Source organism: Pristis pectinata, chromosome 15 (genome assembly GCF_009764475.1).
Source record: "Pristis pectinata isolate sPriPec2 chromosome 15, sPriPec2.1.pri, whole genome shotgun sequence".
Lineage (NCBI taxonomy): Eukaryota > Metazoa > Chordata > Chondrichthyes > Rhinopristiformes > Pristidae > Pristis > Pristis pectinata.
The window spans coordinates 45,051,609-45,076,165 of record NC_067419.1 but is presented as its reverse complement, the minus strand read 5'-3'; the positions used below and the strand labels follow the sequence as shown (position 1 = coordinate 45,076,165).

General features: G+C 39.4%; 1 protein-coding gene across 8 annotated transcripts in view; it reads left to right on the top strand.

The window, feature by feature from the left end:
• osbpl8 (oxysterol binding protein-like 8) overlaps nt 1-24,557 on the top strand; it is a 148,236-nt gene that overhangs the window by 79,880 nt on the left and 43,799 nt on the right. For all 8 annotated transcript variants that reach the window (XM_052029897.1, XM_052029899.1, XM_052029901.1 and 5 more), the window contains 3 exons: nt 14,285-14,355; nt 19,088-19,168; nt 23,299-23,400. In XM_052029897.1, coding sequence (XP_051885857.1) covers nt 14,285-14,355; nt 19,088-19,168; nt 23,299-23,400 — 254 coding nt within the window. The remainder of the gene's footprint in view (nt 1-14,284; nt 14,356-19,087; nt 19,169-23,298; nt 23,401-24,557) is intronic.

Here is a 24,557-nt window from a genome sequence, read left to right as displayed (position 1 = left end):
TCCTGGCCCTTGGATTTTCCCTTGATAGCTGTAAACATTACTCCATGCCTAGCAAAGGATTAGTAACCCATATGGACAAACTGAATGTTCTGTCATTCTTGTGGCAATAGAAGTGTCAGTTAGTAGAACCAAGATGGCGATTTATTTTAGCCTGTTTTTGTCAGACAGTCGGAGGAATCTGATGGGTAATGTGGCAGTCAAAAAAATATAGAACTTGTAGTTACAAACGTTACAGAGGGGTTGCATTCCTAGAAAGCCATCCATATCGCAATTTTGCAAATGTGGATGGCATGCAAAACAAAGCTTTTCACTGTACCTCGATACATGTGACAATAATAAACCAATTACCAATTTTCTGGAACGTGAACCCTTTGGTCCCATTAAATCCCATGTTGTAAACAGAGATATGTTCCTACGGGAAGTTTCTCTTTCAATAGTAATGCCCTTGGGGGTCTGTGGGCTATGGGCAAAGGAATTCTGATCCTACTGCAGGCAGAAGAGAAAGAGTTGTTGTTTTAATTAACTTGAAGTGGATGTTACATTGTTTGATCATGTACGGTTCTACAAATATCAATCAATGAGACTGCCTTGTCAGTTTCCAAAGCAAACCTCTTAAGTGGCGACCCGCCGTGAACTGACAGCCTGCCACCGTTGGCCTTGGTAACTAGTTCTGTTCTCTGTATACATATTATGTTTATATTTTCCCACATAAATTTTGTAAGAGCAAATTTTTATTCTGTATCTCAAATGTTTTGGTAGTGATTTATGAATTTTTGTTACCTCAACTGCCGTAATGTAGGGGTACACTGTACAGTTCAGCACTAGCCCAATACTGTAAACACCAAGTCTCTGCCTAAAGGCATTAAATTTGTTGAGATTGTTGGTGGTGAGGCTGAAGAAAAGTGTGGTAATGGATTAAGCACTTAGCCTAATCAAGCCATAATTGCAGACTAACAATCAACAAAGCTAATGGATTATGAATTATATTGCAAGATGTCGTGTACAAGGCAGAGAATGTCCTCCTGAGGCATTAAGTAACTTAAGTCAGGCTACGTCTTGCACACAAGCTTCATTTCTGATCTATCCATTGTTGGAAGCAATGTGGAGAAGACCTAATATAGCAGAACCTTGAGAAGCAGCAGAGTTGTGAAGAAAATCCTGGAAAATTCAATGAACTTTTGAAAAGAGGGAGTAAGGTATCTTTGCATAGGTTTCTATTATATTGATTAAAATAGTGGTAAATGCAGAGCATTATTTTATTAATGCCTTTAGAACAAGAAGATCTTGGTATATAAGCCCGTGAAAGATAATTTGACAACCTCAATCCCAGTAAAATCCTCAGTCGTGCAGTGCAGACGTGATCTCAAGAATAATGTAAAATGAGTATGGGAGCTATAATAAGTGAATCAAATGTTGCCATAAAAAAACTAGATTGGGTAAATACCCTCCCTTGTCTCCACCTATTTGAGCCATTGAGCAAAGTTTCCTTGTTACTGACCAAAGAGCTCACTTTTTGAGAAGGAAATTTTGTCTGTGTTTTTCTCCTTTTTGCATTGGTGGAATGCACCATTGTTAATATTTAAATCCTTGTCAGTTCTATTTACCAATTTCCATCACTTTACTGTGTCCATAAAGGCCTGTTCCTGAATACGTCTATGCAAACTAGGAGGCATCACAGATTTAGCTCTATCTCTCTCGGTTATTCCGTTATCACTTCGGCATTCTTGTTGTCCTGCTTCAGATTGCACTACAATCTTTGCATCATTCTGCTGTTTTGTGCTTGTCATTGTATTTATTATTACCATGTAAACTGTTTACTCTGCGCTTCATGTGAACAAGGAATTTCATTGCACCCTGCTGTATATGACAATAAATTAATCTAATCTCATTTTATTCAAGGAAACAGTTTTCCAGATGATTTGTTCTCATGAAACTCCCTTGTATGGTTGGCAAGTTGAGCTTTTAAGGATGGTGGAGGTTCCTTTGGCATAATCCATGATGAGCTGTTAAACTTGGCTGACAGGTAGCACTCTTGAAGGTTGTTTGCCAATCCAGGGTCATGAGCACTCGGCTGATGGTATAAGGCATGGACTTGCAATCTGAGCTGATTGTCCAGTGTGGAACCAAAGGAGTGCTGCACTGTCAGGGGTGCCATCTCTTAGATGATGCATGGAATCAAGGGCCTAACTGTTTTGGTGGGAAAACTTAAGAGATAACACAATTTATTCCTTGACTAATGTCACTAAAAAGAATCCAATCCCATGGCGGTTTGTGGAAGTCTCTTGTTTTCAAATTACTTGCAATGTTTCCTACATTATAATGGAGATTATTCTTTAAATTGGTTTGCTGTAAAATGCTCTGGGACATTCTAAAGCCATGAAAGCAAGTCTATTAATTTGACACTCTCTTGTTATAGTGCACATTCTCCAATTACTGCTGTTTGTCTGTTTGTCCTGTTCTGGGTGAACCACTGCTGTTTGTATGTTAGAAAGGACAGCCATCAGGTGATGCAAAGTGTATATAAAAGTGTTTTTTATATATCCCTTTTCTAGTTTGTATGTTTGTGGTTAAAATAGTTAAGCCCCAATAAGATAGGGTCTTGATACACTGCCATTTCATCAAATATAGGCTAGGTTGCACTCTACCTGAAAAGTTATCTGTAATACAACCTCTCTATTTGTTGAATAAATTATGACACTGAGAATGAAGCCTACAAAATTTGAAGTGTTCTGTTACATTTTTTTAAAAATGCAATAGGAGTAATTAGAAGGGAACTGATAAAGCCATAAGCTAGGAAAAGTTAATTGGCATTGGAAATAGTATGGGCTAATAAATGAGTCATCATGGATTTTTTGAATGTAAATCATATTTGTCTAGCTTAATGTGCATCTGGACTTTCAATAGGTCCATAATAAAGTACTACAATAAGCTTGTTAAAACTAAACCCAGAAAGGGACATCAAAATTGTTGGGCATAAAATTGCAAAATGGGTTAAAAGTAAAAGAGGTGTAAGTAATTGTTTTTCGAAGGAACTATCCAGTGGTGTTCCCAAAGTGCCAGTGTTAGGGGCCACAACATTTGAATAATCTGCAAAAGGATATATAGCACAAGACTTAAGGAAGCTATTGATAAACTGGTGAAGTGGACAGACAGATTTTTAAATTGGTGAAGAAACAAGGGATCCTTGGAGGTGGAGTTATCAGCATCTTTGAAGTTGAGTGTATGCCGGTCTTGAATTTTTTGTTTTTTATTTTTGATTCATTTACTAGCTGTTCCTTTATTTATGAAAGGGATGTGTTCCTGAAAACCATTTTTCTAACAGAAATGTTATAAGTTGAAAAGGCTGAGTGAGGTGAATGATGACAGTGTGGTGCAGCATGTTCCAATGCATGCAGAGTGGTGTGGTATTTGTTGTGGTGAAAAATAACAAAGAGTCATGGGCACTATAGTTAACATTCATGAATAGAACTTTTGTAAATTGAGGAATACTTGTACTGGACAAAAAAAAACACTCAAAATTTATCAACTTTTGATCACTATAAAGCCCATCTAAGTTGAAATTGGCCATTATGACAGATGCAGATCTGTTGAGGCTTCACCTTAATTATTTCTGCAAAATGAGCTTCACTTTCTTTCATGCAATCACTGGCACTGTTACTTTAAAATCCATTTCAACCCACTTTTACTTCCCTGGCTTTTTCTCGCACCTCTGAATCACGCAAATAAATCGGATCGGTCAGTAGTCAACATAGGGCTATTGAAAGCCACATGTAACACTTTGAAACAAAATGAGTGAAAATATAACTTCTGCCCAGTTAATATTTATTGCTGACATTGAGTTTTACCAGTGAAAAATAATTTTAAACATGATTTTCTGCTTGGTGCCTCAGGGATGACTTTTTTTGGTTTTTATGTGTTAAAATTGAAATATTCAGTGTTAAGCATCTGGGATTTTTTCATTAGTAGAAGAATAGACTATGGAAGCAAGGAAGCTATGGTAAACATATACAAAATACTCTTCAGGTGTCAGCTGGAGTATTTTCAATTGTGGGCACACCTCAGGAAGGTGTCTGGGCCTTACAGAGATTGTAGAGGAGATTTACTGGAATGGTCTCAGGAAGAAGCTATTTAAGTTCCATGGTAAGACTGGAGGAGCTGAGATTGCTGTCATTAGAGCAGAGAAGATTAAGATATTGAATGATTATCATAACAACATACGTAAGAAATAGAATCAGGAATTTGCCATTTTGCCCCTTGTGCTTAACTTTTACCTCAGTACCACTTTCCTGCACTAACCCCACATCCTTTAATGAATCTGTAGGTCTTGAATGCACTTAGTGATTGACACCCCCAGAGCCTTCCTAAACAGAGATTTCTAATAAGATAAAATAAGATTTCTTTATTAGTCACATGTACATCGAAACACACAGTGAGATACATCTTTTTGCGCAGAGTGTTCTGGGGGCAGCCTGCAAGTGTCGCCACTCTTCTGACGCCAACATAGCATGCCCACAGCTCCTAACCCATATATTCAGTAACCTCTGGATAAAGAAATTACTTCCTATATCTGTTTTGAATAGCTGACCCCTTGTTTTGAGGACCTGACCCCTGTTTCTAGACACCCTAGGCAGGGGAAACGTCATACCTGTAACTACCTCTCAAGCTCCATAAAAACTTTGCAAATGTCAGTGAGACTACCTCTCATTCTTCTAAAATATAGAGAGTATATGGCAGTTTGTTTAATCTCGTCTCTGAATGTGCACTATTTCCTTACTCTTGTACTCCAATCCTCTTGCAACACTTCCAGTAATCCATATATGAGAAATGAAGATACCTCTGAACATAACATCTTTCAGTCTCTCACCATTGAAAAAAAACTCCACTTTTCTATTTATTCTACCAAGGTGGATGACCTCACAGTTTTCCAAAGTGTATTTTATCCTCCATGTCCTCATCCATTCACTTAGCCTGACTGTGTTCCTCTGAAGTCTCTCCACATCCTCCTCCCAACCCACACTGTCATCCAACTTGGTATTGTCAGAAAATTGCTGGATTTGGATAGCCACTCATCCAGTTTCTCTATATTGATTGTGATAGCTGAGGGTCCAGCACTAATCACAGTTGGCACCCTCAATGACTACCTCAATGCACTGTGTAATGAATTGACCTGTATGAACGGTGTGCAGGACAAGTTTTTCACTGTACCTTGGTACATGTAGCAATAATAAACCAATTCCAATTCCACCCCAGTGGTTACAGCTTCGCATCCTTGAGAATGACCAGTTTTCTGTCTTTTAAGCAACCTTCAAACTACATCAGTATATTACTTCCCATACTGTGTAGTCTAATGTTATTTAATTTAATAACCTCTTGTATGGCAGTTTAACTAAGGCCTTCTGAAACTGCCAGTCAGAAGGTAATTGGCAAAAGTCCATGGCAATATTGGAAAGGACATTGAGTGAAGACTTAAAAGGAATAAACATTATTGATATGTCTCAGAATTGCATAAAATATTCAATATATCAAAGATAGATGGGCTGAATGACATCTGTCCTCATATTATTCTATGATTTCAATGCGTTGATAGTTTTCAAACTGAATTTGCAAAGAATTGCCTTTTTTATTCTGAATTTTGAATGCTGCATTTACAACCCATACTGTCAGTTCAGGTATATTTTGAAAAGCAACAAGTATAGATGCCTGCATTTGTAAATGTTCACACTGAACATTTAAATGTCCTTGCACATTAACCGTTAAGATGAATAATATCTTGTCAGATTAGTGTTAAGCAGTGCAAAGCTTGCCATTTGAAAAGCAGGCCAAATCTGACCTACTTCCACTACATACTAATGCTGATGTGATTAATCTGAGTTGCTTATTAATAAAAGGAAGGATGAGTGTCAAGAACAGTTGGCACTTGGAGTAGAGGCTGTCCTTCGTTTTTGCAGGATGCAATTCATTTTCATTGCCCTAGTTAAACTGGTAACACTTTTGTGTATAAATTGCTTTTATAAACTGTTACCTTTAGAGCAAAGAGTGTGGATTATCTTGGTTTGACCAGGCTGCTGATGCATGGTTAGGTAGGTTGACACTGGTTTGTTTTCTATGCAGAAAATTATTGTGTTAAGTTTCAGTGAAAGGGGCAGGGGACCGCTTGTAAACGTGAGTACAACTCAGTTTCTATTAACTGAAATGGGACAATGTTTCTTGAAAGCAGATGTAAATTAATTTAGCGTGAACAAACTGGAGGAAAAATTCTTTTCAAGACAATTGTCTGTTCTTATAAGAAGTTTAACAGGTAACTGTATTGTTCAGAAGATTGTTTTAAATGGTATTTTCAATTTTATTTTTAATCTGATTCCGAGCTAAGCTTTAGCAAATTGTTGCTCAGGGACTGCACACTGAGATGAAAATGTGGATCAGCTCTCATAATGCTTTTGTGTTACTGAATCGTGTTCAAAAGGTTCCAAAGATCTCTACATAAAATAAGCAAGTATGAGCATAGATAGTTAAAGGCACAGAATGGATTTTGCTTTTTTTTTGTTAAGGTGAATAGAGAGGAGAGTGATGATAAATTTGTGCAAAACACTGTTCAGGCTGCACTTGGAGCCCTGTTTGCTTTATTGTAAAAAACAGCACATTAACACCAGAATGTGTTCAGTGTACTTTCACTTGGATTATGTTAGGGATATAAAAGTTTTGGCTATGGGGAGAAACAATTAGAGCAGGCAGGCCAAAAGGAGACTAAATGAAGTTTTAAAAAAATTACTCTGAGCTCTGATGGAGTGAATGAGGAAATGTTATTGCTTCCTCATTGAAACATCAATCACAAAGAATGTCAATTTAAAATATTCGGAGAGCAAAGGAAAGGGTTTGGAGAATTTTTTCTCTGCAACAGGGTATTGGAGTAAGAAATATTTCAAAGGGAAAATCGGATAAAAAAATTGAAGCAGCAGCAGGCTTTGGAGTATATTTACTTCTCAATAGTTCTCACAAATACCCCACTGTTGACATAATGGTATTGGTATTGGTTTATTATTGTCACTTGTACTGAGGTATAGTGAAAAGCTTGTCTTACAAACGGATCATACAGGTCAATTCATTACACAGTGCAGTTACATTGAGTCAGTACAGAGTGCATTGAGGTAGTACAGGTAAAAACAATAACAGTACAGTAAAGTGTCACAGCTACAGAGAAAGTGCAGTGCAATAAGATGCAAGGTCACAATAAGGTAGATCATGAGGTCATAGTCCATCTCATTGTATAAGGGAACCGTTCAATAGTCTTATCACAGTGGGGTAGAAGCTGTCCTTAAGTCTGGTGGTATGTGCCTTCAGGCTCTTGGGTCTTCTACCCGATGGAAGAGGAGAGAAGAGAGAATGTCCCGGGTGGGTGGGGTCTTTGATTATGCTGGCTGCTTCACCAAGACAATGAGGGGTACAGAGTCCAAGGAGGGGAGGCTGGTGTCCATAATGCACTGGGCCGTGTCCACAACTCTCTGCAGTTTCTTGCGGTCCGGGGCAGAGCAGTTACCGTACCAAGACCTGAATGGTCTTTTGTGTTGTGACGTTCATTGGTTGGATGGTTGTGTGAACTAGGCACAAGTTACCCTGCAGGTGCTGTCATCCAATATTTCAAGCCTATCAGGATGTTGTCTTTCGTAGTTTGGACATGTTTTAGAATTTTCCTGATGACCTGGTAGGGAAAGCCCTCCAAAAGTGCCCCCTTGTGACTGTTCAGTGCTATGTTCCACTGGTCATTGGATCTCCTCTGAAACTGACATTGTGTTGCCTATTGATGACATCCAGATACATGGAGTCGGCTTTCTCATGTGCTGATGACACTCATCTCTACCTTTATATTGATTCTCTTAACCCACTGGTTGACTCTGTTCACAAACACTGGGAAGGCGAGGCATCCTCTTCACGTGCAGGCACAGACCCAATCCACTCTCCACCAATTGTCTTGTGACCATTCGCAATCTGTGTCACATTTGACTTTAAACTGAACTTTTATTACCCCCCCTCCATATTTTCTCCTTTACAAAGACAGGCTACTCCCACTACCATTATAACAGTCGTCTTCAGCTGCCATGGAAGTCCTCATCATGTGACCCCCCAGAAGTAACTATATCAATGCAATCCTGGCTAGGTTTATAATTTCCAGCCTTCATGAAATTATGTTCATTACTGTGGCCTGTGCCTTCCTATCACTGATTGAATAACCCCGTTCTTGCGAATGTGTATTGGGCATCCCTATTGACTTTGATGCCATTTTCCACAGATTTATCAGGACTACAAAGGAATCCTTGCTAATGATTCTCTTCTGGAGCCCACAAATGTATAAGGAATAGATCCCTGTCCCAATTTTGAGCATGCACCTTCCCATAGAACTTTGAAAAATTTAAGTATGGAATGAGAACTCTTGTTTTCTTGCCTGAGGGATTGTTATTAATACATGAAGGTTGAATGTCAATTTTTGGTTACGCTTGGCATTTTAGCCAGGTCTAATCCAGTCCTCATGAAGTACATAGTTATCTACTTTCAGTGGGTTAAATGAGGATTCTCATTATATAATGATGATATGAGGCTTATCTAGAAAAACACATTTCTGAACCAGATATCTGCTGTTCTTGGTGTAAAAGGATCCCTCAAAAGACCTATCTCAGCAAAAGGGAAACAGCAGTCCATGATTGAAATTGCTTCCTGCATGACATACTGTATCTTTTAATTGAATATAGGTAGGGAGAATACTATGAGTGCTGTCCCCTAAATTGTACTTTCTTTATAATAACTGTAGATCTAAAATTTCTCCTAATTTTGAGTGGTACTTTAATTAAAATTGAAAGCGATACAGGAGAGAAAATTTATGAGATTGTGTCTCAATGGAAAAATGATCTGGAATCCCTAATATTGCAGAGAGGAGTTGATAAAGGAGCAAAGTTTAATGATGGTCACTGAGAGATTAGGTACTCCCTACATTTCAAAGATGTGAACAGCAGTGTTTGTGATATTAAGTTCAGAAACATGTGAATGCTTTGGGTTTGAATAATTAAACCTAATCACAAAAAAAATGAGTGTGCTCTAAATTCACAGGACAAATAAGGAGGGACTTGGCTACTTTGCTGCAAATTTGCTATCATTTTGTGGTCCATTTGCTGGGAGCAGTGTACGGTGGCTCATCTTGTTCACAGGGGCCAGCACTTTAGTTGCTCAGTCATTCATTAGTAGCCTTGCAGCTGCAGTTGCAACAGCCTCCCCCTGAGCAACACACTGATTTCAGTTTATGGGTAGACCTGTGACTCAAACAGAATATCCACAACATGAAGGAAGAGAATTTGACGCGACGCAGGTTCTCCCTGTGTGCTGGGCTTCCAAGTGTGCGGTCATCCCGTATTGACGGACGGAAACTGATCAGAAATGCTTCTTTTGGTGGCTACAATGAGCTTGCTCCAATATTATCAGGTTTGTAGCATCTTTTTTTCTCTCACAACAGCTCACAGTTTCTTGAACTATTACAAAAAATTTAAAATGGTAAAAAGCACACAAAGCATTTTTTTTAAGCTTAGAGGACAGTAGTTTAGGTTGGGTACAGAATACAGAGGACAAAAAAAACTAAACAGTAACTCCGTTGTGCCAGTTTGAATTGTAATGCTCATCAGTCATTTTGTTTGTAGAATTATTTAGTGCCTTGTTTTGGACAACCTGGAATATTTGCAGCACGTAAATATGTACTTGCTCTTTGACTGAAAATGAGAGAAGCAGTTAAGGAAATGGTCATTGGTTGGGATGGATTTAATTCCTTGAGACAGTTACAGGAGACTAAATAATTCAACAATCTGAAAGCACTGTATCTAATCTAACGGAGCACTTTTATATTGTGGTGTAAAGTTATGGTCTCTTCACACTTATTCATTTACAATTCCACCTCGGATTGTTCACTGTCTGGGATTAGGCAGAAGGGGAACCCATCTTTCAATAACCAAACGAGTCTTTGCTGCTCTCAGGTTCAAAGTAATTTATGATTTTGCCTTCAGCTAATGATAAGACCACTGTCTATTAAATGTCAGCTGCAGTTTTGTATCACAAAAACAACAAAACGTTAGCTGGCAGTGATTTCTGGATGATTTGAAGCAATATGAGTTTGTGTAGGTGTATGTAGGTTTCCTTTCATATTCAGGTAACCTCCAGCGATGAACCACTTCATAATTTGCCTTTAGGGAGATAAGGATTTTAATATTTAGTTGATCTAATAAAGAAGTGAGTAATTTCACAGGTCAGTTATTTACAGAACCTCCAAAATCCCTCCTAATTTCTGAAGGTATGCTGGTATTGAATGTTTAAGCAATTTAATGTTAGTTTTCACTTTTTTGGTTGAAGATTTACTGACTTCAATCAGATTACAGTTTCAGAGACATTAAGAACTCTTTGCATTGACCTAGTGCCTCCAAAATGCAAACAAAAAATGCTGAATATTTTGTAGGCGATGTAGAATAGATCTAGTGTAATGGAATAAGAAAAGCTGGTTTTTGATGGCAAAAAGAAAGATTGTAAGGAAAAGGCATTTGGGAGTGAATGCCAGTTGGTATACTATCACTTGGACAGCCTCACGTCACATAAAGCCAGGGGATTAAGGATTGCAGTGAAGATGTTGATCTGAGGATTGCCAACAGAATGCTGATCAATAAAGTTTCCAAAGGGCAGCCTGATAAAAGCGAGGGAACCCATAATCAGTCAGGAGAACTTGCATTGCTACGGATCTTATGGAGCCGTCAACGCAAAGAAGAGAGCAACAGAGTGTGGATTTCTTTTCAAAAAGGGCAAATGATGGAAATGTGTTCCATGGTTAGTTGTGAATTTCAAAATGTTTGTGTCATTAGACCACGTGAAATGACACAGAAACAGGGCATGGTGGCGTAAGGGGCAAGTCTCTGGACTAGGAGTCCAGATTCTGGAATGTTGATCCAGAATCACCAATTCAATTCCACCATGGCAGCTGGGGAATTTAAATTCTAATCATTGAATATAGCTGGAACTTAAAAATAAAGGCTGCTCAGTAATCACAAAATGACTGAATTGTTGTCAGGACCTATCTGTTTTTCTCATGTATCCCCCTATCCTTACCTGTATCCTGTGTGTGACTCCAGACACCACCAATTGCCAGTTCACTTCAGAGGCAATTAGGGATGGGCAATCAATCTTAGCATTGCCAACAGCATCCACAAGCCATAAACATATAGTTTAATTCTTGTAATGAATTTTGAATTGGTAAATATTATAGCCAGTGATGACAGTGAAGTTTTGCTTCCTTTTAACAGTTGGCAAAATAGAAATGAATATTTATTTAAATATCAATTGCATTTAATGTATTTATGAAGCAAAATCATTACCATTGCTAATTAACGATCATAGGTTGCAGGATGGGTAACCAAAATCAGTCTTATTGTATCCTTCAGTTACTTTCCTTAATCTGTCTATGATAAATCTGGAAGCATTTATCTTTATATGGGGTTGATGTTGAGATATGCAGTAGTGGTGAATAACTATAAGGTAAATGGTGATGTGCATCCTTGAAATTGATAATGTGAGTGTGGAGCTTTTATATTGCTGATGTTAGTTTGCAAATTTAAACAATACCTTTGTAAGTACTCTGAGACGTAGCAGAACATCCAGCAGCCCATTGCAAATGATCTTTCTGACTCCACCAGAAATCCCATGGTCATGCTTCTTTCAATATTTTGGGTGGTCATCCAGTCACACCAGTGTGACCAGTGAGGGGAGGAATTTCACTGTGATACCCAAAAGTCAAGAATTTCCAGGGCTGAGGAACAAGTCAATCCAATTTTGTGTCTCCTTCCATCTCATGCCACTGATCTCACTTCCCTACCTCAAGAATTTGTGGGGCCCCCAGTCCCCATGTGGTTTCCGAACACAGTAATTTTGAATAGATCTTAAATTTTGTCTGTTTGGAAATGAGTGAACAGGTTTATTTTCTTGGGATTCAAATATTAGAGACAATGGAGGAAACCTGAGGCTTAAAACTGTGCTATGCATAATTTTGGTTATGGATTTGTGGTAATGGGTATCATTAATCTTTATATGTTGTTAGGAAAAAAAATTACATGCTTGAGAAGACATAAGGATTTATACAGAATTTTTAAAGTGAAGGCAACCATTTCACAGGTTAATTATTTTTTAGCATGCTGCACCATTCATCAATGTTTATTGGAGCTATGTTGGAATTTTTTTATTTTTTGGAATTTTGATTTGCTCTGAAAGAATAGCAGCGTTGCTTCATCCTTAAGATCTGACTTATTCAGGTCTGTGTGATAATCCAGTGTCACAGTACATTCATATCATCACAATCTACGGCTCAGTTCATAACTTCACGCTTGACCTGCACTGCAGCTCCATGGAAGTGTCTTTATGTTGAAATGTTGGGACATTGACACTGATATTCAGCTGTTAGTTAAATAACTCCAAAATCTATAACGAACAGATATTTTAGCAGATGTATTCACGTACAAATGGTATTTGTTCTACTTTGTAAATATATTAAAACAGATGGCTGCTTTTGATGTTAAATAAATGTTTTTTTTTAACTGGCTAAAAGCTGGCTGAATCTAAATTACAGTTTCTTGTAGGATCATATACATTGGAAATTGGTAAATTGGTTTATTATTGTCACATGTACCAAGGTACGGTGAAAAACTTTGTTTTGCATGCCATCCATACAGATCATTTCATTACCCAATGCATTGAGGTAGTACAGGGGAAAACAATAACAGAATGCAGAATGGAGACACAAGAAATTCTGCAGATGCTGGAATAAAGTGTTACAGTTACAGAGAAAGTGCAGTGCAGGCAGACAATAAGGAGCCATTTCAGCAGGTAAAATAAATGCCAGGTGTAATAAACACAACTGAACTCCACTCAAAGGGAAAGCGTGTTTTTGTTTCACAAATCCATTGTGGCATCTTGAGAACTGGGCAAGTAAATAGAGTTTGGGGCAGCCCGCCTATGATTTTAATACATTGACAAAACAAGTTCATGTGGCTGAACAGTCTACTCTTTTTGTAGCAAAATCTGTTGAACTTCAGAGACAAGTTTTCAGAAGCTCCCAAGTGTTGCATGTTCCTCCATCACTTAGTGTAGGTTATGAAGACATGTGAAACAATGCTGAATCAGTGGGGAAGGGAATTTGCAAGTTCTCCTGACTGAGAGTGAATGGTGAGAATGCCATCCCTTAAAAAAAAAGACACTTGTACTTGGTGGGTTTCAGGACCTCAAAACATTGCAAACCTCTTTATTTCCCTATGGTTTGATGTTGAGCTGAGATCTCACCTAGTTGTTGGCAGTAAGACATCCTTGGGACCACATGAAAAGCAGTGAATTTTCCTAATCAAGGTGTCTCTTTAATCAAATTCCACCAAAAATGTACTTGAGCGGTAATCGTCCTTGCTGAGCACATGTTGTACACAAGTAAATCAGATTGCATTGAGTTGTGTATAACACACCTTTCACATTCTTATGAAAATAAATGTCCATTAAAGTGTCAGCCTGGTCTCTGTCTTCTGAGAGAATTGGAATTGATACTTGCCGGTGTCCATATGCTTTAGGTGTTAATATACATGGAATCAGTGGATTGTGGTCAAAACTGTGTGTTTTCTCTCTGGTTTCCTACTTCAAGCAATCTGTACTAAAGCATTTTGATGATTTGGTTGAAAAGAACTTATCTCCTGGTGTGCTTTTTGATCATTGTTCAAATGTTATACTTTTTTTTAGTGTAAAGCATCAACTATGTTTAAAGTCTTCATATTTCCCTCTTTATAAGCATCTAGGTGCATGTAAATTGGAGAGATTTTTGGATCATTATGATCTATATTCTGGATTTTACACTGAATGATTTCAAATTCTAATCCCTTGGGTACTGAATGGAAGCCTCGAGTTTGAGGTGTGCGGATGATGTTAAGGATATGAATGCCATATAGAAAGAAATTGCTGAGCTATCATTTACATATCTATTTTTAGTAATCGTTGCCCTGAGCTTTATCTGTTTAGGTCAAACAAAAAATGCTGCAAATATTTCAGATTTCCAGAGTCTGCAGTATTTTGCTTTAGATGTAGCCATTTGATTCTTTGCTGTAAATGTTATTCAGGACTGAAGGTTGTTGATAGACTTTTAAAGTGATGGGCTGGGGCATGTGATTTATACCTGCCTCAGCAACTGCTGCTTTTAAAATAATTTCACGCCTTAATGTTATTTAACAACTATTTCTTTTAGGCTTGGACAGAGGCAGAGATGACGTGTCCTTATCAAAGGATGACTCTACTCACACAATATCAAAAAGCAAGGTACAATATATTCCATGTTTTTCTGTGCCCTCGCACTCGCTCTCTTCAGGGTCAAGTTCAATTTGACAGCTGGAGTGAAGTTAACAAATTAATTCCATTCAATTGAAATGACTCAACTGCATTTCTTACAGTAGAAAACTTGAGAAGGTAAGCTATGAGAGGATGAATGATCTAATGCACTGGCATGCTTTTGTGAGCATGTATAACTGGGACAAAAATAGAGGAAATAGGTATTTTTTTACCAGATCAGACTTGTTCTCAATCAGCAAAGCTCCAAAGACTTGGATAAAACTTTATTAAAACATTGCCAAAATGGATTTTCGATCATTATCACATTGAATCATTCAGCTATTTGAATAAACTGCAGTGTTCCAAATGGTTGAAGTGCCCTTTCTGAAATTAGCAAAGGCAGTCTTTTCTTTAGGAAGACTTGCAATTAAAGACGTCCTCAGGACATTGTAAAGCACTTTTGCAACCATTGATTCTCAATCAGCCAAGCGCCAGTCTTGAGTAACCATTCAACCTTTGGGTAGCAGATTACAAAATACTGTGATTGTGTCAATTGAGAATTTGTGTGCCTTGTCTGATCTGACTTGGAAGCCTTCCAGCTTTTCATCAGTTGCATTCAGAAGGGCTTCCTCTTTTCATCATGGTAGCATTAGACCACTGGGAGTCCAAAGTGAAAAAGATATTCAGACCTTCTGGGAAGTGTGGATGCTGAAAATGATCATGTAGGAATGAGATCCAAGGGCTGCTGATGCCAGCAGGGGCTACCAGATGCAGAAGACACCAGCCAGATGATCTGCAAGAGTCTTTTCTGATCCCATTAATTCTTACATTGCTATGACCATAAGACCATTCAGGGGAATTATTGGGTTGCAGTGAGGGGCAGCCTTGAATAGTTAAGAATTTCAAGGTTTGACATTGGTAGTTCTACTGACCTCGAGAAAGCTTTATCCTGATTAGCTGTGATGTCCAAAAGTTATCTGGTACTCCGTTTTGCATTGTTGCTTGTGCAGATTAGATTAGAAAATAGAACATAGAACAGTACAGCACAGAACAGACCCTTCGGCCCACAATGTTGTGCCAACATAGCTAATCCCTCCTACCTACAGAATGCCCATATCCCTTCATTTTCCTTTCATTCATGTGCACATCCAAGCCCCTTTAAAAGCCCCCAATGAATTTGCCTCCACTACCCTATCAGGCAATGCATTCCAGCCATCCACCACTCTCTGAGTAAAAAACCTACCCCTCATGTCTGTTCTGAACCTACCCCCCTCACCTTAAATGCATGCCCTCTGGTATTGGATCACTCAGTAATGGGGAAAAAGATATTGCATTAGATTAGTTTATTTTCATATACACCAGATTGCAATGAAATTCCTCATTGGCATGAAGCTCACAGAGTAAACACCTCCTACATCTTCTCCCAGAAGGTAGAAGAGAGAAAGGGGAATGGCCTTGGTGGCAGATTAGCTGCTGGTTATGCTTCTTTACAACAGTTGACCACAGTTGAAAAAAATTCATTGGCTTTGCATATCCTGAAGTGTGCTTTATAAATGTTGGGTTTCCTTCTGAGGAAAAATATTATGATTGTGATCTCAGGAAGAGTGCATCAACCATTTGGGATGTTGTACACTGCATTTTATTCATTTCAATTTTATATCACATCAGAAAGACCTCGTCAGTGCTGTACAGAAGTGTCAACCTAGATTTTTGGGTGTTTTCTTGGAGTAGGTTCCAACAACATTGAGATTCAATGGCAAGAATCTAACTGACTGAACACCAGGAAGAGCTTTAGCCTTTGGAAGTATGGAACCAAGTCAAACCTCAATAGCAGATTTGGTAATGCATTGTCTGATCCAGGCAGTTTTTTACACTTCTCCAGTTTGTTTGTGGTACACCTATCATTAAGATTTTGAATAATCTTGCAAAGCAATGCCCTAACCCACGAGCAGTGCAAAACTTACTCATGTTATTTGTCAGTCGGGTGCACAATAGCAGTTAGTTGGACTGCTGTAGCAGATATCTGCATTGAGGTTTTGAAGTTTTGCTGCTGCTAACTTGAATCTCAGCTTTGATATCAGACATCCTGCTAATCAAAATAAAACCAGTTCCATCCCTTGCGTTACTGGAACTTCAGTTCAGATCATCCTGCACTATCCTACTTTTTTGTTAATTTACATCATCCAGTATCGTTACTCCACTATTGCCTTTAAGTAAGGGGTTTTGCCTGCAGGTTCAGGTATCACTCTAGAGATAGGTTTAGGGGGAACATTAGGGGGAACTTCTTCACTCAGAGAGTGGTGGGAGTGTGGAACGAGCTGCCTTCTGACGCGGTAAATGTGGGCTCACTCTTAAGAATAAATTGGATGGATACATGGACGGGAGAGGTCTGGAGGGTTATGAACTGGGTGCCGGTCAATGGGACTAGCAGAATAAAGTTTCGGCACAGACTAGAAGGGACGTATGGCCTGTTTTCTGTGCTGTAGTGTTCTATGGTTCTATACAAGCACAAAAATATAGACATATTTCAGGTATGATTTAGTGATGAGATGTCAAATCAAAATTCTGACATGAAAAACTGACACTGTCCTGACATGCTCTTTTTCACTGTCCAGTTACCTATTGAATTTTGTACTAAATGCAGCTTAACTTATTTTGAAGTTCAATGTTTTCTTCAATTTCCTTTGGCTTTGATTTTGTTGGCTCAAAATAAAGTACAGAAGGAGCCTGAACTGTACAACCTTCCGAGAACTTCCCTGCAGCATTTATATTGCTGCTTTTGTGGTTGGTTTCTGATAATCATGATAAGTATTTTGAACATTTACAGTCTCTTTTTGTAGCCTTTTGTTGGCCACCATCTCTGGTAGATTTACTGCAAAAATAGAATAGTTTTAGTATGACTTTGATCCAGACAGTGTCTCTTTGTTGACACAGTCTCCAATAGACATATTGCCACCCATCTGCTATTTTGTACCAACCGCTGGGGTAATTTTAGGTACTTCCAGTGACTGCTTCCATTTCAGTAAAACTCAGATATCCCCATTACGTTAGACCTCTCCCACACAACTTGATTTTTGTCATGATTCATTTAATTTTAAACCTGCTTCTAATTTTAATGTGAGGAGCTTCACAAGATCAAATCACTCCTCTCTTCAGCTTGCCACTCTTTCCATCCTCCTGTTTAGGAAATAGTTTAGGTTGCTGAGTAATGGATTTTGGTAAGCTGCAATCTCTAGCTTTGGCTAAGCATGTTTGTTGATAACACTTCTACCCATCAAAGAAACAGTGTTTAGAATGGTCACAGTCCTGGCCAGCTGTTTTTTTATTCTTTTTTTTAAATGATTACTATAAAACTGTGAGACATATTCAAGAGTAGCAGAAGCTGCTGTATTGAATAATTATTTCTTCAAAAGGAATTATTCTCCAGCAGCCTATGCCTTGTGATCCAGAATTCTGATCCTCTATCCTCCCACTTGCTCCTTCAAGATCTTAAAAATAACTACTTTGGTCAAAGTTTGCTCACCCTAAAACCTCATTTGGTTCTAGGTACACTTTTCTCTTTGTGTTGAATGACTCACTGGTGGGAAAGTTAATGAAGGTGTTTACTTTGCATTGTGGTTCCCATTGCTAAATATAATTGCGTTCTGTTGAAAGCTCTTTTGACAATAGTCTGGGATTGTTTCAGGTCAGGAGGTCAGAGTTGGTTTTCATAAGTAGGTCGTTGTGGTTTTGAGGAGATTGGGAGGAAAAAAATATAACCTGAGTTTAACAGACTAGCCAATTTATAATGTTGGTATTGTGGAGACAACTCTGCTAACTGAGTTTGGCCTAGAAGTAAATAATGCAGTAGATCTGTGCTCTGCAGCATTTGAGTAACGTGATACCTAGTCGAGAACAACTTGATGGAACAAACAGAGGTTTGCCATAGATCTAGGCAGGGTTATGATGTCAGGGGGACAATTTTAAATGTATCTTCTGTGATTTTGCAATCATTCTTTTATTTTACATTGACCCATCTATCCTAATATATGCTCTCACGTATACTATTGAACTTCAGAGTCTGTGCACAGTATCTTTTACCTCTGCCCACCTCTTGGTGTTTGTGTAATCAATCCTCTTTGCATTCACCATTGCCATCCTTGCATATATTTTAACGTGACCTTGAGTCAGCAGATTGAACAGATGTGTGTTTGGTGGGTAACATGTTTATGTCCTTGCACCACTGTACAGATCCCTTTGAGTTTCAGCACTTAAATAAACTGAATTGATCTGGATTCAGTGGCATATGGCACAGCAGAGTATTGCTGCCACACTGCTCCATCAGCCCGGATTTGATCCTGACCTCAGGTGTTGTTTGTGAGGAGTTTGTACATTTTTCATGTGAGGGTGCAGGTTTCCCCTGACACTTCCATTTTCTCCCATATCCCTAACATGTGCTGATAGATTAATCACCCATCATGTAGGTGGCTGGCAGAAGAATTGGGGGAGTTCATGGGCATATGAGATGTAACAGGGAAGTAAGAGGGGCAGTGGTACTGATGGGAATCCTTGGAGAGCACCATCAGCTCCATGGGCCATGGCATGAAACATGAAAGTATAAGTAGCTATACAGTAGGTCCAGTCAAACCTAATATTTGCCCCATTAAAACCAGCCAGCTTAGCCATTTCTTTTCTCCAAAAAACTCAAATTTTCTGCTTAAATTATGATTTTGCCTATCTACAGTCAGAGTCCAAGCTTTACAATGGAACAGAAAAAGATCTTGTCTCACCTGGAAGTAAACTCACAAAGAAGGAGTCTCTTAAGGTAAGTTGTAATTAAATATAGTACCAAAATAGTTTGCACCTTCAAAGTTTTCAATTTAATCTTCATCACAGAATGTGAGCTGCAGAGTATTTATTAATAATTGGTTACAAATGTTGTGTTTCTCAAAATAATAATGATCCTCGGAAGATAATTTCTGTGTGGTTTATGTGTGTTTCTCTTTCCATGTTCTGGTGTATATGCATCAATGTTCAAGATTCTGGGAAATAGCTAACTGCTGTTAAATCTGTATTCTCCCTCCACAGTGGCCAGCCCCAAAAGAGAAATCTGCAGCTTCATTGACATTTCTCTTGGCACACCAGCAATCTCACTGAAGTGAAATTGGATTGAAAGTCCTTCCTTTGTAGTCAAGAAAGAGTCAAAATTTTTATTTCATCACTTTGAGCTGGATTCAAATTGAGTTTATTGCAATAGAAGAAATAACTATGCCAAACTTCATCTTCACAGAGAAGGTAGTAATTTAGATGCGGGGTTAATGCAGTAAACCACGAGGACAATTCCCTACAACTGAAGCTCTCACTTTTGCTGCATATCTACGGTCCCCTGGTTATGTGGCAGTGGAAGACAAACAATATGTAGTCTTTATTCTTTTTGCTCATTAGCTCCACCATCCTGGCACTAGTTTAAGTTCAAAACAAATTTAAGCCTCACTAAACTGTTTAGGACTTGTCTAGTTGTAGCAGACCTAAAGTAAGTGTTAGTTTTCATGCAGAGTTTGAGTCATAGAGTAATACAGCACAGAAACAGGCCCTTTGGCCAAATTGGTCTGTGCCTACCAAGATGGCCATCCAAGATAGTCCCATTTGCTACCATATTCCTCTAAACCTTTCCTATCCATGTTCCTATCTAATGTCTTTTATATGTTGTTATTGTACCTGCCTCAACCACTTCCTCTACATGAAGAATTTGCCACTCAGGTCCATTTAAGATTTTTCCCTCTTAAACCTATGCCCTCTGGGAAAAAGACTTGTGTACATTCATCCTATCTATGCCCCTATGATTTTATACACTTCAGTAAGGTCACCCCTCAATCTCCAGTGAATAAAGTCCCAGCCTGCCCAACCTCTCCCTGTAACTCAGGCCCTCGAGTCCTGGCAACATTCTCATAAATCTTCTTTGCACTCTTTCCAGCTTAACGACGACCTTCTTGTAACAAGGTAACCAAAAACTGTACACAGTACTCCTGGTGCGGCCTCACCAACATCTTGTACAACTGCCACATAACATCCCAACTACTATACTCAATGACCTGACTGATGAAGGCCAACGCGCCTCATTATAAGGGAGGATGTGGAAGCTTTAGAGAGGGTGCAGAGGAGATTTACCAGGATGTTGCCTGGATTAGAGAACATGTCTTCTGAGGAAAGGTTGACCAAGCTAAGGCTTTTCTCTTTGGAGCAATGTAGGATGAGAGGTGACTTGATAGATGTGTATAAGATTATGAGGGGCATAGACGGAGTGGACACCCAGCACCTTTTCCCCAGGGCGGCAATGGCCAGTATCAGAGGACATCAGTTTAAGGTGAGTGGAGGAAAGTTCAGGGGAGGTGTCAGAGTGGGTTTTTTTTTACACAGAGAGTGATGGGTGCCTGGAACGCACTGCCCGGGGTGGTGATAGAGGCTCATACAATAGGGACATTTAAGAGACACTTATGTAGATAGGCACATGGATATAAGAAAAATGGAGGGTTATGGGCTGTGTAGGAGGGAAGGGTTAGATTGATGATGGAGTAGGTTTATTTAGTTCAGCACAACATTGTGGGCTGAAGGGCCCGTACTGTGCTGCACTGTTCTCTGTTCTTCATCATCCTGTCTTCCTGTGATGCCTCTTGTACTCCTAGGTCCCTTTGTTCTACAATGCTCTCCAGAGCCCTGCCGTTCACTATTATTCACTACTGTTGGTCTGTCAAGTAACAACAGACTGAAGGTGATGCCAGAGAGAGGGAACACTTCGTTGGCAGCTGACAGCAACATAGCTTCATACTCCAGATCTGACCTTTTAAACCTGAAAACTGCAGTGGAAGCCACTGTAGTAAATATCATGCTTTTAAGCCATTTAAATCAATTAGTGATCCAACGAACCTAAGACAGAGCCAACAGACTCGGCAGAACAGACCACCCAGAAGGCAAGCACAGCACCTGGAAACATAAGGGAGGTCTCCATTGTCTCAGAAAGCGTGGTCACCGGGGAGGACTTCAGGTAAAACTGAAGCGCAGGGTCTTGAGACCCTCCCTTCCCTAGCATCCTCCTGCCTAATGTGCAGTCATTAGAAAACAAGGTTGAGAACCTCAGAGCAAGATTGCTTTATCAGGGGGAGATGAGGGACTGTGGTGTACTCTGTTCCATAGACATGGCTCACCCCCAACTCTCCGGACACCGTGCTCCAGCCAGAGGGTTTTTTGATCCACCACATGGACTGAACGGCAATGTAGGGTAAGGGGAAGGGTGACGGTGTCTGCTTTATGAAAACTCATCGTGGTGCACGAATGTGCCAGTCTTGCCTGCTCCCCCCACCTGGAACATTTGGCAATGAGGTGCCGACTGTTCTACCTACGGCGGGAGTTCTCTGCCGTCATCCTGACTGCAGTCTACATCTCACCTCAGGCAGACATCAAGCCGGCACTTGAGGAACTGAGTGCGGTAATCAACAAGAACGAAGGGGCGTACCCCGATCCCTGTCACATCGTGGCGGGAGACTTTAATCTCTGCCTAACTACTATCAACACCTCACCTGCAATACTAGAGGACCCAACACACTCAACCACTGCTATACCACCATCAGGAACACCGACCGCTCCATCCCTTGCCCGCACTTTGGAAAATCCGACCACCTGGCTGTGCTTCTCCTGCCTGCGTACAGACAGAGACTGAAGAGCGCGGCATTGGTGAAGAGAATGGCCAAGAGCTGGACAGCAGAGGCAGAGGAGTGAATTCAGGATTGTTTCGAGTCGGTGGACTGGACCCTGTTCGAAGATATGTCAGCGGACCTAAATGAATATGCCACAGTTGTCACCGACTTCATAAGGACATGTGTGGACGAGTGTGTGCTCACAAAAACATTCTGACTCTTCCCCAACCAGAAGCCCTGGTTGAACCAGGAGATCCGTAATCTGCTGAGGGCCAGATCTGTGCGTTGAGGGCTGGTGACCCAGGGTTACATAAGGAGTACAGGTACGACCTTCAGAAGGCCATTCTTGTGCAATATAACTTCCAACAAGGCGGGATCAATTAGCATATGTGGCAACAACCCATACAATCAAGGAAGGCGCACCAGTATCTTCACTTTCTTATGGGTTTAGGAGGTTTGGCTTGTCACCGAACACTGCAACAAACCTCTACAGACGTACTGTTGAAAGTATCCTGACTGGTTGCATCATGGTTTGGTATAGCAATTCAAATGCACAGGAATTGTCAGAAGCTGCAGAGAGTAGAGGACTTTGCTCAATACATCACAGGCACATCCCTCCCCACCATTGGTGGTATATACAGGAGGTGCTGCCTGAAGAAGGCAATATCTATCATCAAATATCCCCAGCAATGAGGCCATGCCATCTTCTTGCAGCTACCATCAGGCAGGAGGTACAGAAGCCTGAAGTCCCACACCACCAGGTTCAAGAACAGCTGCTTCCCTTCAACCATTAGGTTCTTGAACCAACCAGCACAACCCTAATCACTACAGATTAGCAACACTATGACCACTTTACACTACAATGGACTTTGTTTTTTTTGTTCTAGTTGTCTTCTTTCTTGTATACTTTTGTTTAATTGATGTTTTTCTTGTGAATGCTGCTTATCTGATGCTATGTGCCTGTGATGCTGCTGCAAGTAAGTTTTTCATTGCACCTGTGCATACATGTACTTGTGCAGATGACAATAAACTCAATTTTGACTTTGACAGTCCTTGCCTGTTTGACTTTCCAAAATGCAACATCTCGCACTTATCTGAATTGAACGCCATTTGCCATTACTTGGCCCACTTACCCAGCTGATCAAGATCCCCCAGTAACTTTTGATAATCTTCTTCACTGTCTATGATACCACCTATGTTAGTGTCATCTACAAATTTACTAACCATGCCCTGTAATTTTGTTAAATAATCATTCTAATTTCAGGTTCAAAAGAAAAATTACAGAGAAGAAAAGAAAAGAGCCACCAAAGAGCTGCTGAGCAGCATCACTGATCCGTCTGTAATAGTAATGGCTGATTGGCTAAAGGTGTGTGAGTAGCTATCTGCTATAGATAACACTATTGTTAGTTTAGATCTTTGCACCTCTGCCAAGGTTATGGTCAGTTATATAAGTTCACTGATTTTAATTTGCATAATAAACACAGAAAACAATAACTTGCTTTGCTATTTTTTTCTAAGATATTAATGATGTGATAAAACTGTTTCAAAGATCTTAACTGTTTGTCCTACTCATACAAAGAATAATTTCCAATATTTAATTATTAATTAAACAGCTAAATAAAACATAGCTTTTGATGTTGTATCATGCAGTTCATTGACTACAATACAATTCTACCCATTTAGTTATCTTATATCCCACAAATAGTTGGAATTGGTGTAGTTTTCTGCTTTAGCAATCAGATAAAGATCTTTTCAAGCATAAATGCCCTGTGACTCTATTGACCTTTTTCAGGAATACTTGTCCATTATCCATGCTGATAAATGGCATTCATGTAGATGGATATTTGATGAACAGCATGGGAATGGTGGGCTGAAGGGCCTGGTTCTATGCTATATGTCCTTGTGACTTTATGTTCTTGCAATCCCCCTTTAGATCATTGGACAAGATAATGGATAAGTTTTCCGAAAAAGAGCAATAGAGTAATGGGTGCATTTGTGTTTGAGTAAGTGGGTAAATTGTACTGGTAGTTAATGAATTGATACAAAATGATTCATATTACTTAACCAATACCTTGTAGAGATATTTGAAAAACATTGGTCAGCATAGTGTTTTGTTCATAAATTCAACAAGTTCAAAGAAATTGCTGTCTCCCTGTGTCCAGGACCACAGGTGCTGAGGTCGTGACATTTCACTCACTACCACTCTCTTTAATCCTATTTTTCTTTATTTCCCTATTGTTATTTTTCCCTATTTCTATTTTTTTCCATTTTTTAATTTTTCTTATTGCTCTCAAATATTTACATTGTAATACTTCATTTGTTAACTTCCCTAGCCTGTCATTTTTAAGGCAGGAATCTTCTTATCTGAAAGGCCTGTCTGACGTTTTTTTGTCTCTGGAAAGTCAGGAGATCAAAGACTGACATTGTGTTGTTGTCACTAAGTCAATATGCAGTGTTATTTATGTGTCAAAACAGGAAGAGGCTTCCAAGGAATGTGTATATGTTTTGTGCCTTTAAAGAAGA